The 20,276-nt window shown below is 31.4% G+C and overlaps 3 protein-coding genes across 3 annotated transcripts; all 3 read right to left on the bottom strand.

The window, feature by feature from the left end:
- Positions 1 to 2,476: 2,476 nt before the first annotated feature.
- On the bottom strand, positions 2,477 to 3,391 carry LOC142626428 (heavy metal-associated isoprenylated plant protein 26-like). Its single transcript, XM_075800252.1, has 2 exons — positions 3,241 to 3,391; positions 2,477 to 2,863 (listed from the first exon to the last, which is right to left on the bottom strand). Exons 1-2 carry the CDS (start codon positions 3,328 to 3,330, stop codon positions 2,477 to 2,479), a joined length of 477 nt encoding a protein of 158 aa, XP_075656367.1. The 5' UTR covers positions 3,331 to 3,391.
- A 3,321-nt stretch (positions 3,392 to 6,712) lies between these two features.
- Positions 6,713 to 7,781, bottom strand: LOC142626464 (germin-like protein subfamily 1 member 7). The gene is made up of 2 exons (XM_075800292.1): positions 7,619 to 7,781; positions 6,713 to 7,361 (listed from the first exon to the last, which is right to left on the bottom strand). The coding sequence occupies exons 1-2, from the start codon at positions 7,743 to 7,745 to the stop codon at positions 6,826 to 6,828; spliced, it is 663 nt and encodes a 220-aa protein (XP_075656407.1). The 5' UTR covers positions 7,746 to 7,781; the 3' UTR covers positions 6,713 to 6,825.
- An 11,124-nt stretch (positions 7,782 to 18,905) lies between these two features.
- LOC142625507 (UPF0481 protein At3g47200-like) lies at positions 18,906 to 20,276 on the bottom strand. Its single transcript, XM_075799149.1, has one exon. It carries the CDS (start codon positions 20,274 to 20,276, stop codon positions 18,906 to 18,908), a length of 1,371 nt encoding a protein of 456 aa, XP_075655264.1.

Genomic DNA, 20,276 nt, shown 5'->3' on the forward strand with positions numbered 1-20,276 from the left:
ACAATGATGAAAATAACATTGTTGCACATAGTGGTTGCATAATGTCAATTATCACATCATTGAAGGTAGTGTGATGGTGGTGGTGTTGGTGGCCAAAGAAAAAAAAAAAAATATATGGAAAATGTTTCAACTTCTCAAAATTATAAAAAAAATTTTAGTATCTTTTGGATTATTTTCCATTGAATTCAAACAAATAAAAGACTATCTATTAATTAAAATTTTTCATCAAATTGAATAAATATTTTTTACACAAACAAATAGAGCTTATTATCCATATTACAGGGGGAAAGAGATATTAGTAATAAGTTTTTCATTTAAAAAAAAGAGATGTGAAGTTCCTATTTTTTTTGGTCATGTACTCAATGATGAATAATTATTTAAAAAAAAAGTAATTTATGTACTTAATTGTTTTCTTTTAATGATATTAATATCCTTTCCATTTGCTTAAATGGAGTATCTTTTCATCATGACTCTAATGACATAGATAGTGTCACATTCTTTAAATAGCATGACACAATGTGTAAATTCATGAAAGTTTAGGTCTCTACCATAAAATTGACTCTATCCATTTTTAAAAAATGAGGTCTTGAATTTAAACATTAAGATGAACATTTGTGGAGTTCAATACTTTAATCACTTAGAAATGGAAATTGAGAGAAGACAGAGATAAGGTTTAAGTGGTATTCTCATTGTAAATCCAAGTGAATATGATCGCTAATTGCGTCATAGGTAAAAGAAAATTTAGGATTACTTTAAGTGAAACTCTATGTTGGCCTATTCCTTTTTCATTTTTCTCATATGCAAGATACATTAATTGTCAAATGTTAACTGTTAAATCATAAATGACAAAGGATTTACCGAATTAGATTTTCATTAAATTTTGTAAAGTGACCATTATCAAGTTAAGAGTAACCATTTTCAAGTGATACACAAAGAATTACTTCAATTATATTCTTAATTAACAAGATATGTGAATTATTTAAATTTAAATTGAGCAAATGAAAAAAATACCATCGTGTTATAAACTTATAATGCCATTCTATTGGCTGATGTACCAAATATTCAATTTCATTAATAAATTTCTAATCTTTAGTCGAGAGGGAGAGAATTGAATTAATCTGTGGTACAATATTAAAACGTTATTATCCTCCAACAAAGAAAAATCTTCGTTGTAAACTAATCTTTGGAACAAAATTAAACTCCACCAAGTGAAGCAAGAGTTGCTCCAGAAGCATGAAAGCAAGGGAATGGCAAAAATGCTTGTAATAAACCATTTAACACGGTATGAATACCGCTTATTACTGAAAACTGAAAATACTGTAACAAAATAATTTTTAAATATGTAAATAGTGCTGTAAAACTCAATTTAAATTTTTTTTTTTTGGTTGAAATCCAACTTTGAATAGTACGCGGGACCACACAAAAAATGCAGGAACAAGCACAAACACAAACGCGTCTATATCCAAACTTACGCAAATTTAACAATTTGAAGAAAGACTATCACTGCCGTGCAAGTTAACAAACCCTAGTATTAAAAAGCCTCTCTAACTAATAAGGAAGAAATGTGTAATCAGAATTATATATGCTTTGCCATTAGAGACTGAGCTTTCATTAATTCTAGGAATCAACCAAATTGCCATGTTCTTCTTCAGTAAGGCTAATCTTCTCAAGAGTTTATGCTTCATTTTCTCCTCCCTTTTGTTGATCTCTTCCTTTCTGATCTTCTGGGCTCCTTTTCTCCTTGTGCCTTCTTTTATGTCTATGCTTCTTATTATCAATTTGTCCATTTTTCCAGGCTTTCTCCTTTTCTTTCTTCTCCCACTGTTTCTCTTTCTTCTTTTCTTTCTTGGCCTTCTCCCATTCTCTTTGGAGGTTCAACCGCCAGAATAAAGAGAAGACAAAAAAAGCAATCAAGAGGCAAGAGCAAAGGCATATACAACATGCAGTTATGTAATTAATTATATGTTCTGTTTTTCTAAGATATGTAAGTCTTCAAGAGATGATCTTAGCCATGACAAACTTTATTCTAGAGTAGATCAAAAGACTACCTTTTCTTGTTTCTTTCTCAAAATCACAAATACATTTTGTGATTCAAAACCAAAATAATACTTAATAAACATGCCAGCATGCGATAACATGATCACTGATAGTAAAATACAATTTCAATTCAAAGGACCTTTCCTAGTTTCGCAAGCATTTCCATTGATAATAATCAAACAAGAGACTTTCATAAAGTTTGATAGTCCCAGCCTCGATGGCAATATATATGTACACACATCCATATCCATAATCCCAAAAAAAAAAAAAAAAAAAAATACAAGCACCACCTTTGATAAATAGAACACATATATAGGAGAGTTTGATAACTGTTTTTAGTATTTAAACACTATAACACGTATTTTTATAACAATTTTCAACCTACATATATTTCCATAATACTTGGACAAAGATATTAGAAATCCGAACCCAAAATGTTTCACATTACTACACAGGCATTGGGGTTTTCATCGCTAAACGCGGTGGTGTACTTGACCTCCAAAGAATTGGCACGTGCGAGAGAGGAATACTCTGGATCATCCAGCACGTTCCGCACGTACCCAGGTGGGGCCTTCTTATCATACGCGCCTGGCGCGTAGGGGTGCGGGACAACATCGTAAGGCACGTAGGGCCACAACTCAGCCTTCTTCCCCGTTCGATGTCTGACACGTTCCAACACCTTCATGGGGTCTACGTACCCTATCACCGTCAGCTTGCTCAGTTTCGGTTCCACTTCCACCTGTGTCACTCCTTTCATGCCTTCCACCGATTTTTTCACTCTCCTTTCGCAACCTTCACAGTCCATTTTCACCTTTATCTCCACCGTCTAATATCATCAACAAAAGGTTTTGCATTACTATCACTACAATCATGTAATACAACAGATTTCACTTCACACTTGCTGAAATAGTAATTAAAAGTTTATGATTGTATTAATATATCATTACAATCATGTTAATAATATAATTTTTTCATAATAAATTTAACAATTGTTAGCGTTTGAGTTATATAACAAATAAATGAAAGGTTTATTAGTGTACCTTGGCCATTGTGAAAGAAACTGTTTTAGTTACTTACTTTGTGCTATCCTTAACACTCAAACAGGTAGTTTTTAACAAGCTAATTAAAAGTACTGAAAACAAGAAACAAATGGTGAAGATGAAGCAAATATTGGAATGGTGTTTAGAGGTGTATGTATATTACCTGGAGTTGCTTGCGTTTTTTGAGCTTATTGCTACTGTGGCCGTGCCAGTCACAGTCACAGAGTTCGGAGACAAAATCCAGAAAACCCATCACTGAGACGGCTTAAAACGACAAAAGGGTTCAAAGTGATTCAAAGATGATTCCAACAGAGAGGACTTTAGATGAGTTTTTTAGGATAGTGAGTGAGGTTTGTATATTCCATAAATAAGCCACATGAGACAATGCGGTAATTAATTCTATCTGTGTGTACAAATCTTCATGGAGATACACGTGTATTTATCATACGTGGGCGACTCTGGAACTTACACGTCATCATCTCCTTGAAGTTTTGGTTTTATTATTAACCTTGCTTTCTCTCCTTTAAAAAAAAACTTAATTTGTGTTTATATTTATACTATTTCAATTGAGTTTTTATATGGATCAAAAATATTTATATTAGTAAATAGTAATATTATTTAGAAATAAAGTTATAAATATCAATTAATAAATTTTATTTTAAATTTAAAAAAAAAATTTTTAAAATTTAGATTTTTTTTTCTTCATGTTCAGACAAAATGATTATTACTATATACCTAAAAAAATAGAGAATTTTTTGAACAAGCACGTGATCGCATGGTCAAATACTAGTATATATACAAGGGAATTAGAGTTGATTAAGATAGTTTTAAGATTTTGAAGTGTATATAATGATGTCTTATTTAAACTAAATTATTATTCGAACGAAAATATGATTTTAAATAATGTTATTTTGTTTTGGATTCAGCTGGAATTTTCTAGCAGCGGTAGCCATAATGGGTTGTTGCCACGTGTTTTGAATCTTTTCATTAGATAAATATTATTACTTGGTTAGGATTACAATAGAAAACAACGACAAAGTTCGCATGCATGTTCTCTGATTTTGACGACCATTTCAGACTAGCCATTTCTAGTACTTGCAATTAATAACAAACAGGGTTGGCTTTTTATTGACTTTATTTAAGCCAAGAAGTTTGCACTTTGCATAGAATCGGGCAAAGAAAATTTCCAAGTTTAATTCCATAAAACCTTCCTAGCTCAAAAATTCATCACTATAAATGTGTTGTGTTGAACAGGTTGTATAAAAAAAAGTAAAAAAAGAAATAGGCCTAAATTGCATGCTGAGCAATGACTATATATAAAAAGAAGAATAAAGTAATGGTGAAAAGTTGCGGCCCAATAGAGAAGTGAAATTTATAATTTTTCATAATCTTTTTTCCTTTTTTTTTTATAAGAAACATTCAAGGTCTGATGATCACAGCAATCTAACGGGATTTATTAGTGTTAAATTGCTAGGATAATTATTGGGTACTTTCGAAATACTATAAATGCATAGTTGCATACTCTTCCATTTCACATGAATTGTAGGTCGCACTATAAATTTAATTAATGATAACCACAGTTATGTGAGATAGAGGGTACAAATTTATGGTATTCCTGGAGTATTCTATAATTTTCCAAATTGTTGATGAAAGAGATTTTGTACTGAAATAATATTTATTTTTTATACAAACTAGAAACAAGACAATTAATAAAACTGCATTTGTTTTACCTTAAATAGATTTTCAAAAAATATTTTTCCTATTTACGGGCGTTTGGTGACTAAAATCAAGTATCACAAATAAAGAAAGAAACTAAACAAATTATGGAGAAAGGAAAAGAAAATCACCTAAACCAAAGAGCTCCACATTAGTTACACAACAGTATGGACATGACAAAAAGGCCTACGGGTCCTTCAATATCATTGCATGACAATACAATTTTGTTTATATAAGAGAACTCATGACAACCTCTGACTTTAAAATCAAGGGAAATAATTGTAATATCTAGTATGGAGTAAATCTCAGGTAATTTTCGGAGTTTAAAAATTAGTCGATCGGGTTTCATCTTGATGGATAATTAAGTTATAGACTTACAGCTAGTGTATTAAAAACTACTTTTCCTATTCCATTTGTGTTTTTGTTAAGACAACTTAGATGCTAAATAAAAACTTTTGAGTGGGGCTGTCAATATTCGACCCAACCCGCAAACACGACACGAACCCGACACGAGTTTTTGTGGGTTTGGGTTGGGTCTTAACAAGTTTTGGTCATAAATGGGTTGACTTGAAAGCAACATGATAAGAAATGGGTTATAAGCGAGTGAATCCGCAATAGACACGTTTGACACATCAATTTATTTGTGTAAATCCGAAATGACCCATTTAACACAACCAATTTAGCTCGTATAAAAAATAAATATTCATTTTATTTTAAATTTGTCAAATACTTTTTAGATCTAACCTATATTTTAAACTTAAAAAGAAAAGTAAGTAATTATATACACTTACAAGGGATATAATTGAAAATTGAAACTTTACAAATCCTAGATCCCTAAACCCTACAAATCCTAAAACTCAAAACCTTCTTATATTTTTGTAAAGAACTTATTTCTATATGGATATTATATGTTTGTTGAACTATATTGTTTTGAATGTGGATTGAAGACTTAAAGTATATACACTACTTTTGGGATGTAAAATAAATTTATTTCTAAATAGATGTTATATTTAATATTAAGTAAGTTAAAATGAGTTGGGTCACATTCGTGTCAACTCAACACAACTTGTTTACTAAGCGTGTCAAGTGGGTTGGGTTAGATCAACCTGCCTTATTAACAGGTCGAGTTAAGGTTGAAGGATCATGACACGATTATTAAATGAGTCGGGTTCGAGTTGAGTCATTTAGTCAAATACCCTTATTTCAACACGACACAAACCTAACACGCTAACTCGAATTGACACCCTAAATGTTGGAGAGGTAGTCAATTGGGAAAGTATGGTAATTCATCGTGGAAAACTTGCAAATTAAGTTGATTTTCTGTCATTCATGCACATGAGATATCTAACAATACAGAGATGATCTTGATGTACAATTATTGTAGTACCTAGACAATCAACTCAATTTTATGGAAGTAACAACTTTTATGATCACTCATGCATGGTTTGTGGTGAATTTGTGTGCAAAGTTGGACCCTCAATATAGTTTTGGATACAAAAAGTGGGTTTGGCTCAGTTCTTTTTACTTTTGCGAACTTACCTTTTGTCCTTCTAAACATTAATTTAATTAAAAAAAATATTATTGGATAGTTTATGACGTAAATTTTATAAAATATCCCATTATTATATAGCTACTATCATTCCATTGGCCATTTAAGAAGAATATGAAACATTAGTAAAATATATACAATTGCGGTACAAATGGAAAATATGCTAAATATGTGATTATACTAAACGTCACAACAATATCTAATTGAGGTTTAGTTGTGTATTTATTCTTCCGTTGTCATACTGCTAAAACACATAAACAACGATTTTATTTGTTAATAATTATACCAAAAATTAATTGATATCTTAGTCTGACTATAAAGAATAATAATTATAAAACAGAAATTAAAAATTCAAATCATAATACCTCTATAAAAAATAAATAAATGGCTACTTTCAAATACAACAACTAAACCTTCTCAAAAAAAATACAACAATTAAAAATGCCAAACTTTATTGGAACTGTGTAATGGTTCATCATTACACTAGAATTTTTGTTGAAGATAATTAATCACACTTTTGTCGAGTTGGAATGCCTTGGCAAGAACATAAGGATTGATAGGAGGATTAGATCCAAAAGTTGCATTTGCTATTGTGATAAGCCCAGGATTTTGGCTATCAAGACTAGAAAATGCAACGGCATTGGTCTCTCCTATATTGAATTGAAAGTGGATGAGACCCATTGGAAATACAAAAATGTCTCCCTTCTTCAAAACTTTGGTGAAGAGTCGATTATCAGGGTTGGATGTGACAAAGCCAACTAGAAGTGTGCCCTCTATGACTGTCAAAAGCTCGGTGGCACGAGGGTGAATGTGGGGAGGATTTAGACCATATGGTGCATAGTCAACACGAGCCAAGGCTATCCCTAGAGAATTAAGGCCAGGAAACACGTCCACGTTTACTAGAGTGACATTTGACCCAAGTTGATTAAGGGTGTTTCTTGGAGCATCAAGCCCCATGAAGATAAAGTCATCAACTGTAGTAAGCTTTGGGTCCTTGCAAAACTTTCCATTCACAAATACTGCAAAAGAAAAGATTGTTAATATCACAAATGTGAGGCTTCAATGATAAAGAATGATAACATGTCATGCATGTACGTTAAAAAAAAAAAAAAAAATCCCATGTAGATATTATATATCGCTTCTAAAAATAATTCCATTAATTTTTTAGAATCTTAATCTCAGAAAGTTTTCATTAATGTGTAGAATCTAAACGAGAAAAATCAATCCAAATAGCTTGAAACGACTCCAAGAAAAGCATAATAGAGTAGGTACATACCAGCAGAGTTGGGATTGCTAACTGCAACACAAAAGTCTTGCAATGGACTAGGGTCATGAGCAGAGGCAAGAGAGGATGCCAAAGCCAATAGCACAACAGTTAGAAGGCAAGTAAAAAGTTTCGTCATATTTGAGGCTGTATGCTTGGTTTATTTTTGCTGAATGCTTGGTTGAGATGTGAATGATATTGCAGATCAGAACATGTCTATATATAGAGAGGAGTCACCGAATTGGTCTATATATTTTCTTGCAAATAGCATATGAGACTAGGTAAACTTAAACGGTTATAATATTTTTTATGTAATGCGTGAACCATTTCTTAACTACCACTACTAGCCCATGTTAAAAAACCAATATAATTGAAGCACTTTATAGTCATTGTTCAGGGTAATGTTTCTTTGACCAATTATCATACACATGTTTTATTAATTGAAAAGATCAAATACGAATAATTAAACCTTAGGTACAATGATATCTACTATATTTAAACTTGAAATGATTGAAGACTAAGTCTAGCACGTCCTTGGCATAGTAGTAAGCCACTGGTGGGATAATTAGTCTATTTGATCACTTGTATAACTTGGTCTGTAGAGAGACAGAGTTCATTGTTGTTATTTAGGATCCGTTTAAATAGAACTTATTGCTGAAAACTGAAAACTGTAGCAAAATAATTTTTCAATAGGTGAATAGTGTTGCAAGACCTATTTTTAATAAAAAAAAATTGCTGAAAAAGTACTTAAACAGTGCGCACAATGCGCTCACTGACCCATTTGTCCCCTACAGTAGAAACAAAAGAAAAAAAAAGAAAAAAGAAAAAAGGAAAACGCAGCCAGCAAAACGTTGGATCCGAACGGGCAATTAGTTTCATAACCAATGGCTCTTATGGAGAAATGGGGTTGCGAGTTCTAACCTGAGCCACAGTGTTTGCCTTGCCTGAGACATGATGGTGAGGTCCACCAATGATGCACAGAGCCTTGAAGGTTGACAGAGTGAAGGACAAGCTGGTCATTGACATTTGGCTTCGGTCGTGTTCAGGTTTTTTGAGTGTAAACTACCAATGACTTGGTCAAGCAATACCCTCGGTGCTACTGGTAGTAATCAGCGGTAGTCTTGCTCTTGTTTTTACATGCTTCATTCTCGTAGCAATAGAAATTTGAGTTCCGAGAACAATACTGCATAGGCTTGTAGACACCCCTTTGTTGCAACCGCCAGTTTAACCCAACAGAAAAGCAAAACATAATTTTACATCATAAAGGGAAAAATGGTCATTTTGACCTTTCGATAAATAAGAGATTAATTAAAAATAAATAAATTAAAATCTTAACAATCGAAACGACATTTTGAGTGCAACAATCGGACCACTAAATATGAAGCCACATCAAATTTCAATGGATAATATGCATTCTTGAAACCGAAGGTTAACCACAAGTGACTATGAGTGATTAATTATAATTTGAAATTCAAAATAATTGATTATAACTAATTATATGTCATGATAGTTTTGAGGTTCATGCGGTTTAATTTAAAGCAACACTAAACTATAGGGTTTAAAATATGTTTGTTCTAATTTTTTTTTAAATGTTTAATTGTTTCAACAAATACAAATGGATCTTAAAAGAAACTAGATAATATAATTAAGTTACAAAACTCATATTATATACTATCATATATATATATATATATTAAAAATGAGTTGAGTTCAAGTTATACCCGTTGTAATTCTAAATAATGTTATACCACTCCATAACTTGTAGAATTTGTATTTTGAGAATCTCACAGTTGAATTGCATGTTTTATATAATCTTAACATGCATGTCAATTTTCATGCTAATCGGATATAATTTACTATTCGATCCATAAACTCATCTTATATGCATTATCTAAAACTACAAAAACTCAAATTTAAACAATTGATTGATGACATTGTCATTGATTTTTTATCATCTTTAAATTTTGCAAATATAAAGAATATAAAAAGATAATATAATTTAACGGTAGATTTGTTAAAATTTGCATCAAATTAAAAAATATCAAGTGATATAAAATTACTTAAAATTACATCAGATATAACTTGAACCTGACTCACTAAAAATTATTATATGTGTTAGAAATACTGAATTCAATAATATTGTTTAGTTACTATGTGCTATCGTTAACACTCAAACAGGTTTTTTTATTTTTTATTTTTTTACAGACTAAGATTAGTAATAATATCAAAATTAACAAGCTAATTAAAAGTACTGAAAACAAGAAATATATGGTGAAGATGAAGCAAATATTGGAATGGTGTTTAGAGGTGTATGTATATTACCTGGAGTTGCTTGCGTTTTTTGAGCTTATTGCTACTGTGGCCGTGCCAGTCACAGTCACAGAGTTCGGAGACAAAATCCAGAAAACCCATCACTGAGACGGCTTAAAACGACAAAAGGGTTCAAAGTGATTCAAAGATGATTCCAACAGAGAGGACTTTAGATGAGTTTTTAGGAAAGTGAGTGAGGTTTGTATATTCCATAAATAAGCCACACGAGACAATGCGGTAATTAATTCTATCTGTGTGTACAAATCTTCATGGAGATACACGTGTGTTTATCATAGGTGGGCGACTCTGGAACTCACACGTCATCATCTCCCCGAAGTTTTGGTTTTATTATCAGTCTTGCTTTCTCCCATTAAAAAAAACTTCATTTGTGTTTATATTTATATTTATACTATTTCAATTGAATATTTGAATTTTTACGTGTTTCAAAAACTAATAAATTATTTTAAATTTAAAAAGAGTATTTCTGAAATTTAGAATTTTTTTCTTCATGTTTGAAAAAATTATTGGTACTATTTACCTAAAAAAACAAAAGAATTTTTAAACATGCGCGTGAGCCTATGGTCATAGTAGTATATATATATATATATATAAAAGAGAATAAAAGTAACTTAAGATACTTTTAAGATTTGTAGGGTATATAATGATGTGTTATTTAAAATAAATTATTATTCGATCGAAAATAAGATTTTAAATAATGTTATTTTGATTAGGATTCAGCTGGAATTTTCTAGCAGCGGTAGCCATAATGGGTTGTTGCCACGTGTTTTGAATCTTTTCATTAGATAGAATACAACGAGAAAGTTCGCATGCATGTTCTCTGATTTTGACGACCATTTCAGACTAGCCATTTCTAGAACTTGCAATTAATAACAAACAGGGTTAGCTTTTATTGACCTTATTTAAGCCCAGAAGTTTGCACTTTGCATAGAATCGGCAAAGAAAATTTCCAAGTTTAATTCCATAAAACCTTCCTAGCTCAAAAATTCATCACTATAAATGTGTTGTGTTTCAATTACAATTAATAAATGAACAGTTTGTATAAAAATAAAATAAAAAGAAATAGGCCTAAATTGCATGCTGAGCAATGACTATATATAAAAAGAAGAATAAAGTAATGGTGAAAAGTTGCGGCCCAATAGAGAAGTGAAATTTATAATTTTTCATAATCTTTTTTCCTTTTTTTTTTTTTTTTAATAAGAAACATTCAAGGTCTGATGATCACAGCAATCTAATGGGATTTATTAGTGTTAAATTGCTAGGGTAATTATTAAGTACTTCCGGAATACTATAAATGCGTATTCTTCCATCTCACATGAATTGTAGGTCTCACTATAAATTTAATTAATGATATCTACAGTTATGTGAGATGGGGGAGTACAAATTTATATTATTCATGGAGTATTCAATAATTTTCTAAATTGCTGATGAAAGAGATTTTGTACTAAGATAATATTTATTTTTTATACAAGAAACAAGACAATTAATAAAACTGCATTTGTTTTACCTTAAATAGATTTTCAAAAAATATTTTTCCTATTTACGGGTGTTTGGGGTGACTAAAATCAAGTATCACAAATAAAGAAAGAAACTAAACAAATTATGGGGAAAGGAAAAGAAAATCACCTAAACCAAAGAGCTCCACATTAGTTACACATACGATCTAAACAGTATGGACATGACAAAAAGGCCTACGGGTCCTTCAATATCATTGCATGAAAATACACTTTTGTTTATATAAGAGAACTCATGACAACCCACTACAACAAAATGTATTTTTAGCGACGAAAATTAGTGAGGAAATATTTTTCGTCACTAAAAATACAGATTTAGCGACGAAATATGGATTTCGTATCTAATAATGAAAAAAAATTATAACATTTAACGACGAAAAGTAATTTTTGTCACTATTGATGATCTAAAATATGAGCGCCAAAGGGGAAAATTGTGGCGGGAACTTAATTAATCTATAGCGACGAAATATTTCGTCACTAAAAGTTGAAATTTTTAGTGACGAAAGATTTCGTCACTGTAGGTGTTGCTATGAATAGTATTAGCGACGAAAATCATTTCATCGCTAAAAGGGAGCATTAGTGACGAAAAACTATCGTTGCTAAAAATATTCACACAAAATAGGTTTTTCATTTCATAGTTTTAGCAATGAAATCATAATTTGGCACTAAAAGTATGCTATAGATATTTCGTCGCTTAAAATATTCACACAAAATAGATTTTTCATTTCATAGTTTTAGTGACGAAATCATAATTCGTCACTAAGAGTATGCTATAGCAACGAAATCTGAATTTCGTTGCTAAAAATATTCACACAAAATAAGTTTTTCATTTCCTAGTTTTAGCGACAAAATCATAATTCGTCACTGAAAGTATGCTATAGCGACGAAATCTGAATTTCGTCCCTAAAAGTATGTTATAGTGACAAAATTATATTCGTCACTAAAGAGTACAGCTTAAATTTTAGCAAAACAAATTCCATTTCCCACGTAAAATTTCATTTCTCCCACCCATTCACTTAAAAAAAATTTCAGCCCTCCCTCTCTCATTATCACTCACTCCCTAACACAAACACAAACTCAAATACAAACACAAATACACACATCCCTCTATCTCTCTCTCTACCAAGTCTCTCCTCCCTCTTGGTCTCTTGGTTAGCTTCCACTAGATTTTTAGTCATCAAACTATTATTCATGGTTTGACTTCTCCTAACATGAATCTAAGGTAAAATCTCTATGACCCACCTTCTAATATCTTTGGGTTTTTATCCTATATTGTTAGGATTGCTCTTTATGTTGTGAGTTTTGTTTTAGAAGTAGTTTGTTGTGTTTATTGGTACATTTAAAATCTTATTGGAGGTTTTTAATTTAATGGAGTGAAATGAATTTTGTTGTTTGGCAACTATGTGAGTTGGGTTTCTTAAGAAGTCATTTGGGTTTTTGACTTATATGGGAGATTGGGTTAATTTTAGAAAAATGGTTTCCTTGCATTTTGAAATGTCTTTGGCATATGTGGTTGTGATTGTGGTGTTAACTATAAATTTTTGCAAGTAATATGAGCATGTGTCATTTGCTTACCAAGTATTTGACAAATTGCCTATATGAGTTATAAAATGGATTTTGTTGTTTGGCAACCATGTGAGTTGGGTTTCTTGAGAAATCATTTGGGTTTTTGATTTATATGGGAGATTGGGTTACTTTTAGAAAAAGGGTTTCCTTGCATTTTGAAATGTCTTTGGCATATGTGGTTGTGATTGTGGTGTTAACTACAAATTTGTGCAAGTAATATGAGCATGTGTCTTTTGCTTACCAAATGTTTGATAAATTATCTATATGAGTTATGAGATTGAATTTCTTGACTTGTGTTGTGATGTTTGTTATATGAGGTTATGGGTTGTAATCCTAGTTTTTTATATGTACTAACATATGTAGCTTTAAGGTTTAATCAAGTCTCAAAGCTTTTGGTATAAGGTTAAAATTATAGTATTTTTCTTTTGTGACTTTATACAGATTTGAGTCAGATGCACTATATAATTTTTAATATATTATAGAAAATTTATTTTGAACTAAATTTTTGATGGTACATACTAGACATATAAGGGCTTCTCCCTATTTAATTTCAAGCTTTTTAGATAAAACTAAGTGGACCAAACAAATTTTTAAAAATAGCTGACTTGTTGCAAATTTAATCAGAAAAGTATGATTAGAATGTTGAGACTGTAAGGAAATTACTACAAGCTTTTGTTGTGTGGTCTATCTTGTAAGTTCATATGTGCTTTCTTTGACAAGTGTTTTACTTTGGCTAATTTAATCATGGTTTGGTAATGACATGCATGCTTTGTATTAAGTTGGTAAATGCACATTGTTTATGGTAGGGAAATAAAAAGTTTTGTTTGTGTTAAAGCCTATAAGTTTCTTATATGCTTGCTTGGTTCCCGTTTGGGTAGGGGTGTTCGTCTTAGGATGGTAAAGTTAGGCTTTAGGGCCTTAGGTTTTGATTGAGTTATATTTGTTGACTACAATTTGACTCCTTACAACCGCTCTAAAAACAAACTTATAAGGCGTGATGTGGATTGCTATAAAAGACTTCATGAGTGTGTCTTTCTTAGGTTGTGGAGATGTTTTTACTTCGAGTTCTTAGGTTTCTTCTTTTGATATCAAATTACCTGTTATCTTTGGTTTGTATTATCTATACTATTATTTAAGAGGCTTCTCCTATTTGGATTCTTAATTTTCATAGTTCTAAAATACCCCTATACTATATACTTACAAGTTTTTAACTAACAGGGATAAATATGTAAAATAAAACTTTTTTACTTTAATAACCCACAAACTCACGTACGTTTTGGCAGTTTACAACCTAGTAACATCTACTCTCATTCCTCTTCAAATTAAACAAATTCAGTCTCAATGGTAAGTCCTCTTCTTTCTTCTTCTTCTATTTTCAGATTTAGGTTCTAAACAATTCAACATAATTTACACAATTTAAATGGCTTTTCAAGTTCTATCTTCTGCATCTCTAATCTAAATTGCAAGTTGTTCTTTCTTTTCTTCATCATTGACTATTGTTTGAGTTCTTACTTTCCATGGCTACCAATGATTTAGAATTTGAGTTGTACTTACTTGTGGGTGAATGAGATTTTTATAGGGATTCAATGGTATTTGACTATTGCTTATTACCTGTGATTGACTTCAATATCACATGCCTCAAAATCTTTTTTTTTTCCTTCTATTTTCCTTCTTCATTTTTGTTCCTTTGCACCAACGTGCATCTATTTTTCTTTTTTCCTTATCTTTTCCTTCTTCTTTTTTTTTTTGTGTGGATATTTTCAAACTTTTCAATTTTAAGTTTTAACTGACACAGCAAACTCTTTTTTTTTTTTTTTTTGAAGTTGTCTATACGTATAATAAAGCTCAAAAGGAATCACTTTGGCATAAAACTCTATTTGAGTGTTTGTTGTATACCTTTGTCATTTGTATCTACGTGTATTAGTTTTTTTTTTTTTCTTTTTTGCTTATCTTTTCCTTTTGTATGTGGATATTTTCAAACTTTTCAGTCAAACACAAACTCTTTTTAAAGATTTTGAATCTAGAAGTTTATCAATAACGAATTGATGTTTATCACTTAGTTTTAAATTCAATTATTTTTGTTTGCTTGCAAAAAAAATTTTCAATTGTTTTTGTTTGAGATTAAAAAAAAAAATCGTGATTTTGAGAGGAGAATTTTTTTTTTCTTTTCTTCAAAGTAACCCAACATACTTATCTAATTTAAAAAAAAAAAAAAAAAAAAAGAGTAATCGAACAATTAAGAGTATTTGAGTTAAAAAAAAAAAGGAAAAAAAAAAGAAAATAAAGGAAGGACCAAGAAGTAACCGAATTCAAATAGAAAATATACTTATCTATGTGTATCGGATTTTTTTTTTCTTGGCTTATCTTTTCCTTTTGTGTGTGGATATTTTCAAACTTTTCACTCAAACACAAACTCTTTTTAAAGGATTTGAATTTGAGAAGTTTATCAGTAACAAATTGATGTTTATCACTTTGTTTAAATTCAATTATTTTTGTTTGAGATTTAAAAAATTGAGATTTTGAGAGGTGAATTTTTTGTTTTGACATTTTTTTCTTTCTTTTCTTTAAAGTAACCCAACATACTTCCCTAAATGGTTCAAAAAAAAAAAAAGTACTTCCCCAAAAAAAAAAGATTAAAAAAAAAGTAATTGAACAATTAAGAGTGTTTGAGTTTAACAAAATAAAATAAAAAATAAAAGAAAGGAAGGACCAAGAAGTAACCGAATTCAAATAGAAAATATACTTTTCAAATAGGGAAGAAGAGATTTAGAAGAAAAAAAAAAGTGAGAATTGAAACTTTAAAGGAATAGCAATTTTAAAAAAGCAGCAATTTTTAAAATTAGAGGGAGAGATAAAAGAGGTTGAAATTTAGGATTTGATGAAAAAAAGAATAGTTTAGTTTTATGTGGGAGTTAATGATATATTTTTACTGAATTATCCTCAAGTTTTGTTTGTGTTTGAATTCCTATATAAAAAAAAAAGTGAAAACTTTTGAAAATATGTTAGTGAGAGTTTGTGTTTGAATTGCTATTAAAAAAAGCACAAAATTTAAGTATCAAATTTTGTGATGGGAAAATATAGTAATCCAAAATTATAATGGATGCAAATTATTAACATATTTCCAAAAAAATAGAAGAGCCTCTGAGCACGCGCGTGAGCGCGTGCTTAGAGGCTAGTCTTTACTTATAATTAGCTTTTACATTATTGCTTTGCTCAATTATGTTATCCATGCAATTTTTGGGTGCTTCAGTTAATTAATTAGCTAATTATGTAAATTCCACTGTAATTGTGTTTAGCCTAAAATAAATTAGGTCATAATTAAAATTGAGGACCTAAAACAACATCTAGCAACTACGATAGTGCACTTTCAAGCAGTATAGCCGAGGTCATGGGTTCAAGCTGTGGGAGCATTGTTGTGAGGCGAGTTTGGAGGACCATGATTTGACTCTCTACAATCGTTTTAAAAACAGGCCCAATGGGTATAGTATTGAATGCCATAAAAGACTTAAGTTTGTCTTTCTCAACACTAATTAGTTTTCAGGTAAAATGACATATCTCACGGTCCGACTGATAGAATGATGGAAATATATACATGTGAATGACATTGATTTAGTCAGTGAAGATCCGTTGTCAACCCCAAATTTTGGAACTAAAGCTTGATTGCATTGTTAAATTAAATATAACAAAGTTTAATTAATTACTAATTTTTGTTTGGCAAAGTTTATGTCAGACCCTGATTAGTGAGTAGTTGTTTTAAGTAAAAATATATTGATCCCAAATTCATAGTTGATCCAAACTTTAGCTCCGTAGATATGTCTTTTTAAGGCTAGCAAGTGCCTCTATAACTTTCTATAGTTAGATATCTGAATTTAGAAAGTACATATGGTTTGTATGAGAGTGGGCACTGAAGGGATAATAGCCGCGATGGTAGAAGCACTTCTTCGAGGATTGCCAATTAAAAGTAGTAACGCTGCAATATGTTCCTCCATATGTGTAGTTGGTTCTCCAAGGGCGCTTGTAGAATCTTGTCAAATCTTGATACTGATTACAGATGATGTTATTGTGGTTCAATGCGCCACAATCTATGGTGGAACGAAGATGCTGGGCATGCAGATGTATGCAAATGTGGTGTTGCAGTCTTTGAATTTTGGTACCGAATTGGGCTTGCTGCTTGCATCAAGTTTTGAAGGGGATTGTGCTACTCTATTTGCTTCTATAGACCAATCTGAATTCTGCCTTCACTCATTTGGTGTCTTAGTAGATGATGTTTAATGGTATGCAACAAGACAGAAATAGTTGTCCTCTATAAATATAGTTGTATTTGTAATCATGCTTCTCATGTTTTGGCAAAAGACGCTTGCTTGCGAGGTTGTCTGGAAACTTGGGTGGAGGAAAGTTCTTTCCTCATAGCATCTGTACAAAAAGATAAATTTTTAATAAATAAATTTTCTATCTTCTCTCTCTCTCTTTTTTTTTTTTTTGGTTAAACAGAAAGTATCAAATCTTAAGGAAAAAGTAGCATTCCATAAAGACTAGGTCATGAATTATCCTGCAAGGAATGGAATAGGATATTGTTCTAATCTATGAAGGATAAAAATTTGGTGCACAAAAAAAAAAAAAAAAAAAAGAAACAAACAAACAAACAAAACAAAACAAAAACAAAAACAAAAAACAAAAAAATGTGGAAGCAGTTGTAGCCTTGTTGATACATGTGTAAGAAGCAAATCACCATTTATGTTCTCATCATGGGAAGACTAGTTATGGTTTTCCTTGTTTAGGCATTTAGGGTTTGTATCTGTATGCATTTATTCATATTAATTATCTCATGACCATTGCACTTCCTCATCTCAAACCCTCTTACTTGGTTTGGATAGAAAATGGTATAAAAGAACGTTAGTCTACTTCGAGGAGACCAATCTCTTACAATGATTACTTGCCGAATTTTGGTAAAATATATCCGATGGCTTTTATTAACTTCATCAACGTTCATATATATAGCCTTACAACAACTGAAAATGGAATGTGAGCAATTGAAAAGTAAACGTGATAGAAGTAAAACCAAGGAAGTCAATACCGTACCGGAGGCTGTACCGGTTTGGTCACCGGTACAATATATTTCGGATACCGGTCAATACCAGTGTACCGTTTCAGGTTTACCGCTATTTTATATATATATATATATATATATATATATATACACACACACACACACACACCAAAATCTCTAGAATCATGTTTATAAACATATAATATTTCACTTATATTATAGTAAATATAAAAGTTTATCATAAAACATTACCTCAATTCAAAACAAATTATTCATAGTTTTAGACTTTAGTATCAATTAAAAGAAAAAAAAAACACAATATAAAAAATAGAAAGCTTAGTTATTCATTGCATACTAAGAAAACAAATAATACTAATAAGTTAATGTAAATAAGTTACCATTATGCCCTTACAAAAATTCAAAAATTCAAAAATTACAAAACTAAAAAAAAAAAGCTTTTTTCTGTACCGGCCGGTACGCCCAGTACCGGCTGATATTGCCCGAAATTGGCCGGTATGACCGGTATTTATTCCGGTACAATATAGAAGTGTACCGGTACCGATGCACTAACCGGTACGGTATGTACCGGCCGGTACCAGTACAGTATCGACCACCCTGAGTAAAACTCCTCATCACAATATTCTAATAAATACTATCCTAAAACAAATAACAATCCTATCCAAGCCAAAGAAAATTACAATCCAATCCAAGCTTTATTCAGATAACAATTAGATAATAATCAAGAAAAAACAAGAATTTTACAGCAATCCAAACTCTTCCTCAAGAAATCTGCAACTCTGGCTCAACGTGCACGTGCTTCATGCATCCATGTACTAGCCATACATTACCAAATTTTAAAAATAGGCACTATTTGGATGATAGAGCATACAGTTTGTATTAAAGTGAGCCCCAGAAGAATAATAGCTGCGATAGTAGAAGTCGCTCTCCAAGGAGTGCCAAAATATTGACGTCTTAACAAGGCCTTCCATCTATGCCAAGTTTTCTCATAGAAATCATTCAAGTCCTTAGAGAGAAGATTGTAATCAGAGTTCATTCGGCTCGTGATGATTCCTAAATTAAGATTGTTAATCATGCATTTCACTGTATTGCTGTCGCCTAGCCAATTAACAATGATTCCCTTATCACTAAGTAAATCCACATCTTTGGAAGTGTTGACAAGATGATCCAATATTAAATAGAAATCCGAAATAACGTATTCGTCTGTTGAATGCATTCTTTGACGACATTGCTCTAATGCCATTATGTTTCGAACACGTGCTTCTGTACTATCATCGAATAGTAAGCGCGGGATTTTCAACACCCCGTTTTTGAAATTTAAGTCCCATTCCGATACGGATTTGTTTGAAATCACATTAAACTTTACTCCTGCATCATGCAATTGTGTTGCAGAGTACTTAGGAAGTGTCATTTCAAGGACTCTGTTTGGTTTCTTGTTGGGATGGGGAGGGGGTTGTTGAAAGAATCTAAGCAAATCAGTGAAGTGTTGTATTTCCATTTCGGGTTCAGGTTCTTTCTTATGATCGTTGAAGAAATCAAAGAAGATAAAAGACAGTTGAATTAGAGAACTTCTTCCTGAGGAAAAACAGATATAAGAGGGCGATGCCAAGTCGTATATTTTTTGAATAACAAAGAATGGAAGCTGATTTTCAAGTAATAACAACTCTTGCCTCACCGTATTGCGTAGCCAATCTTCCACAAATATAGGATCGTCAACTGTCTGAATTTTGTGTATGTGTCTCCTGAAAGACTCAAGAATGAAGCTCACATCCAACATGATCATTTTCACAAACTTATCACTTCTAAGTTGAACAGTTTCTAGATAGCAACGTCGAATGCTATCTTCCATCTCCCTTATAGTGCTTACTAAAGTCTCCAACTCTATCTCAGCCGTTTGCAAGAAGCTCTTCAAGTATCTTACTTTATGCTTTTCCACGGTTTGCAATCTATTGTTGTTGTGGTGAATGGGACCAATTGAAATAACCTGAGGAGTGTAGGCTCCTTTATTCCATTGTCGAAGGATATACGGAACCTTGTAGATAAGACACTTAGTTGATATTGGAGGCTCTAATTTTTCAAACATTGTTCTGACCTTATTTACCAACCGTTCATTTTGATTTTTAATTTCACTTGAAGTTTCAATTTTTATTGAAGCACTTTCTTCTTGTTGAATTTCCTCACTAGCTGATTCCTCCAT

Source organism: Castanea sativa, chromosome 2 (assembly GCF_040712315.1).
Source record: "Castanea sativa cultivar Marrone di Chiusa Pesio chromosome 2, ASM4071231v1".
Taxonomy (NCBI): domain Eukaryota; kingdom Viridiplantae; phylum Streptophyta; class Magnoliopsida; order Fagales; family Fagaceae; genus Castanea; species Castanea sativa.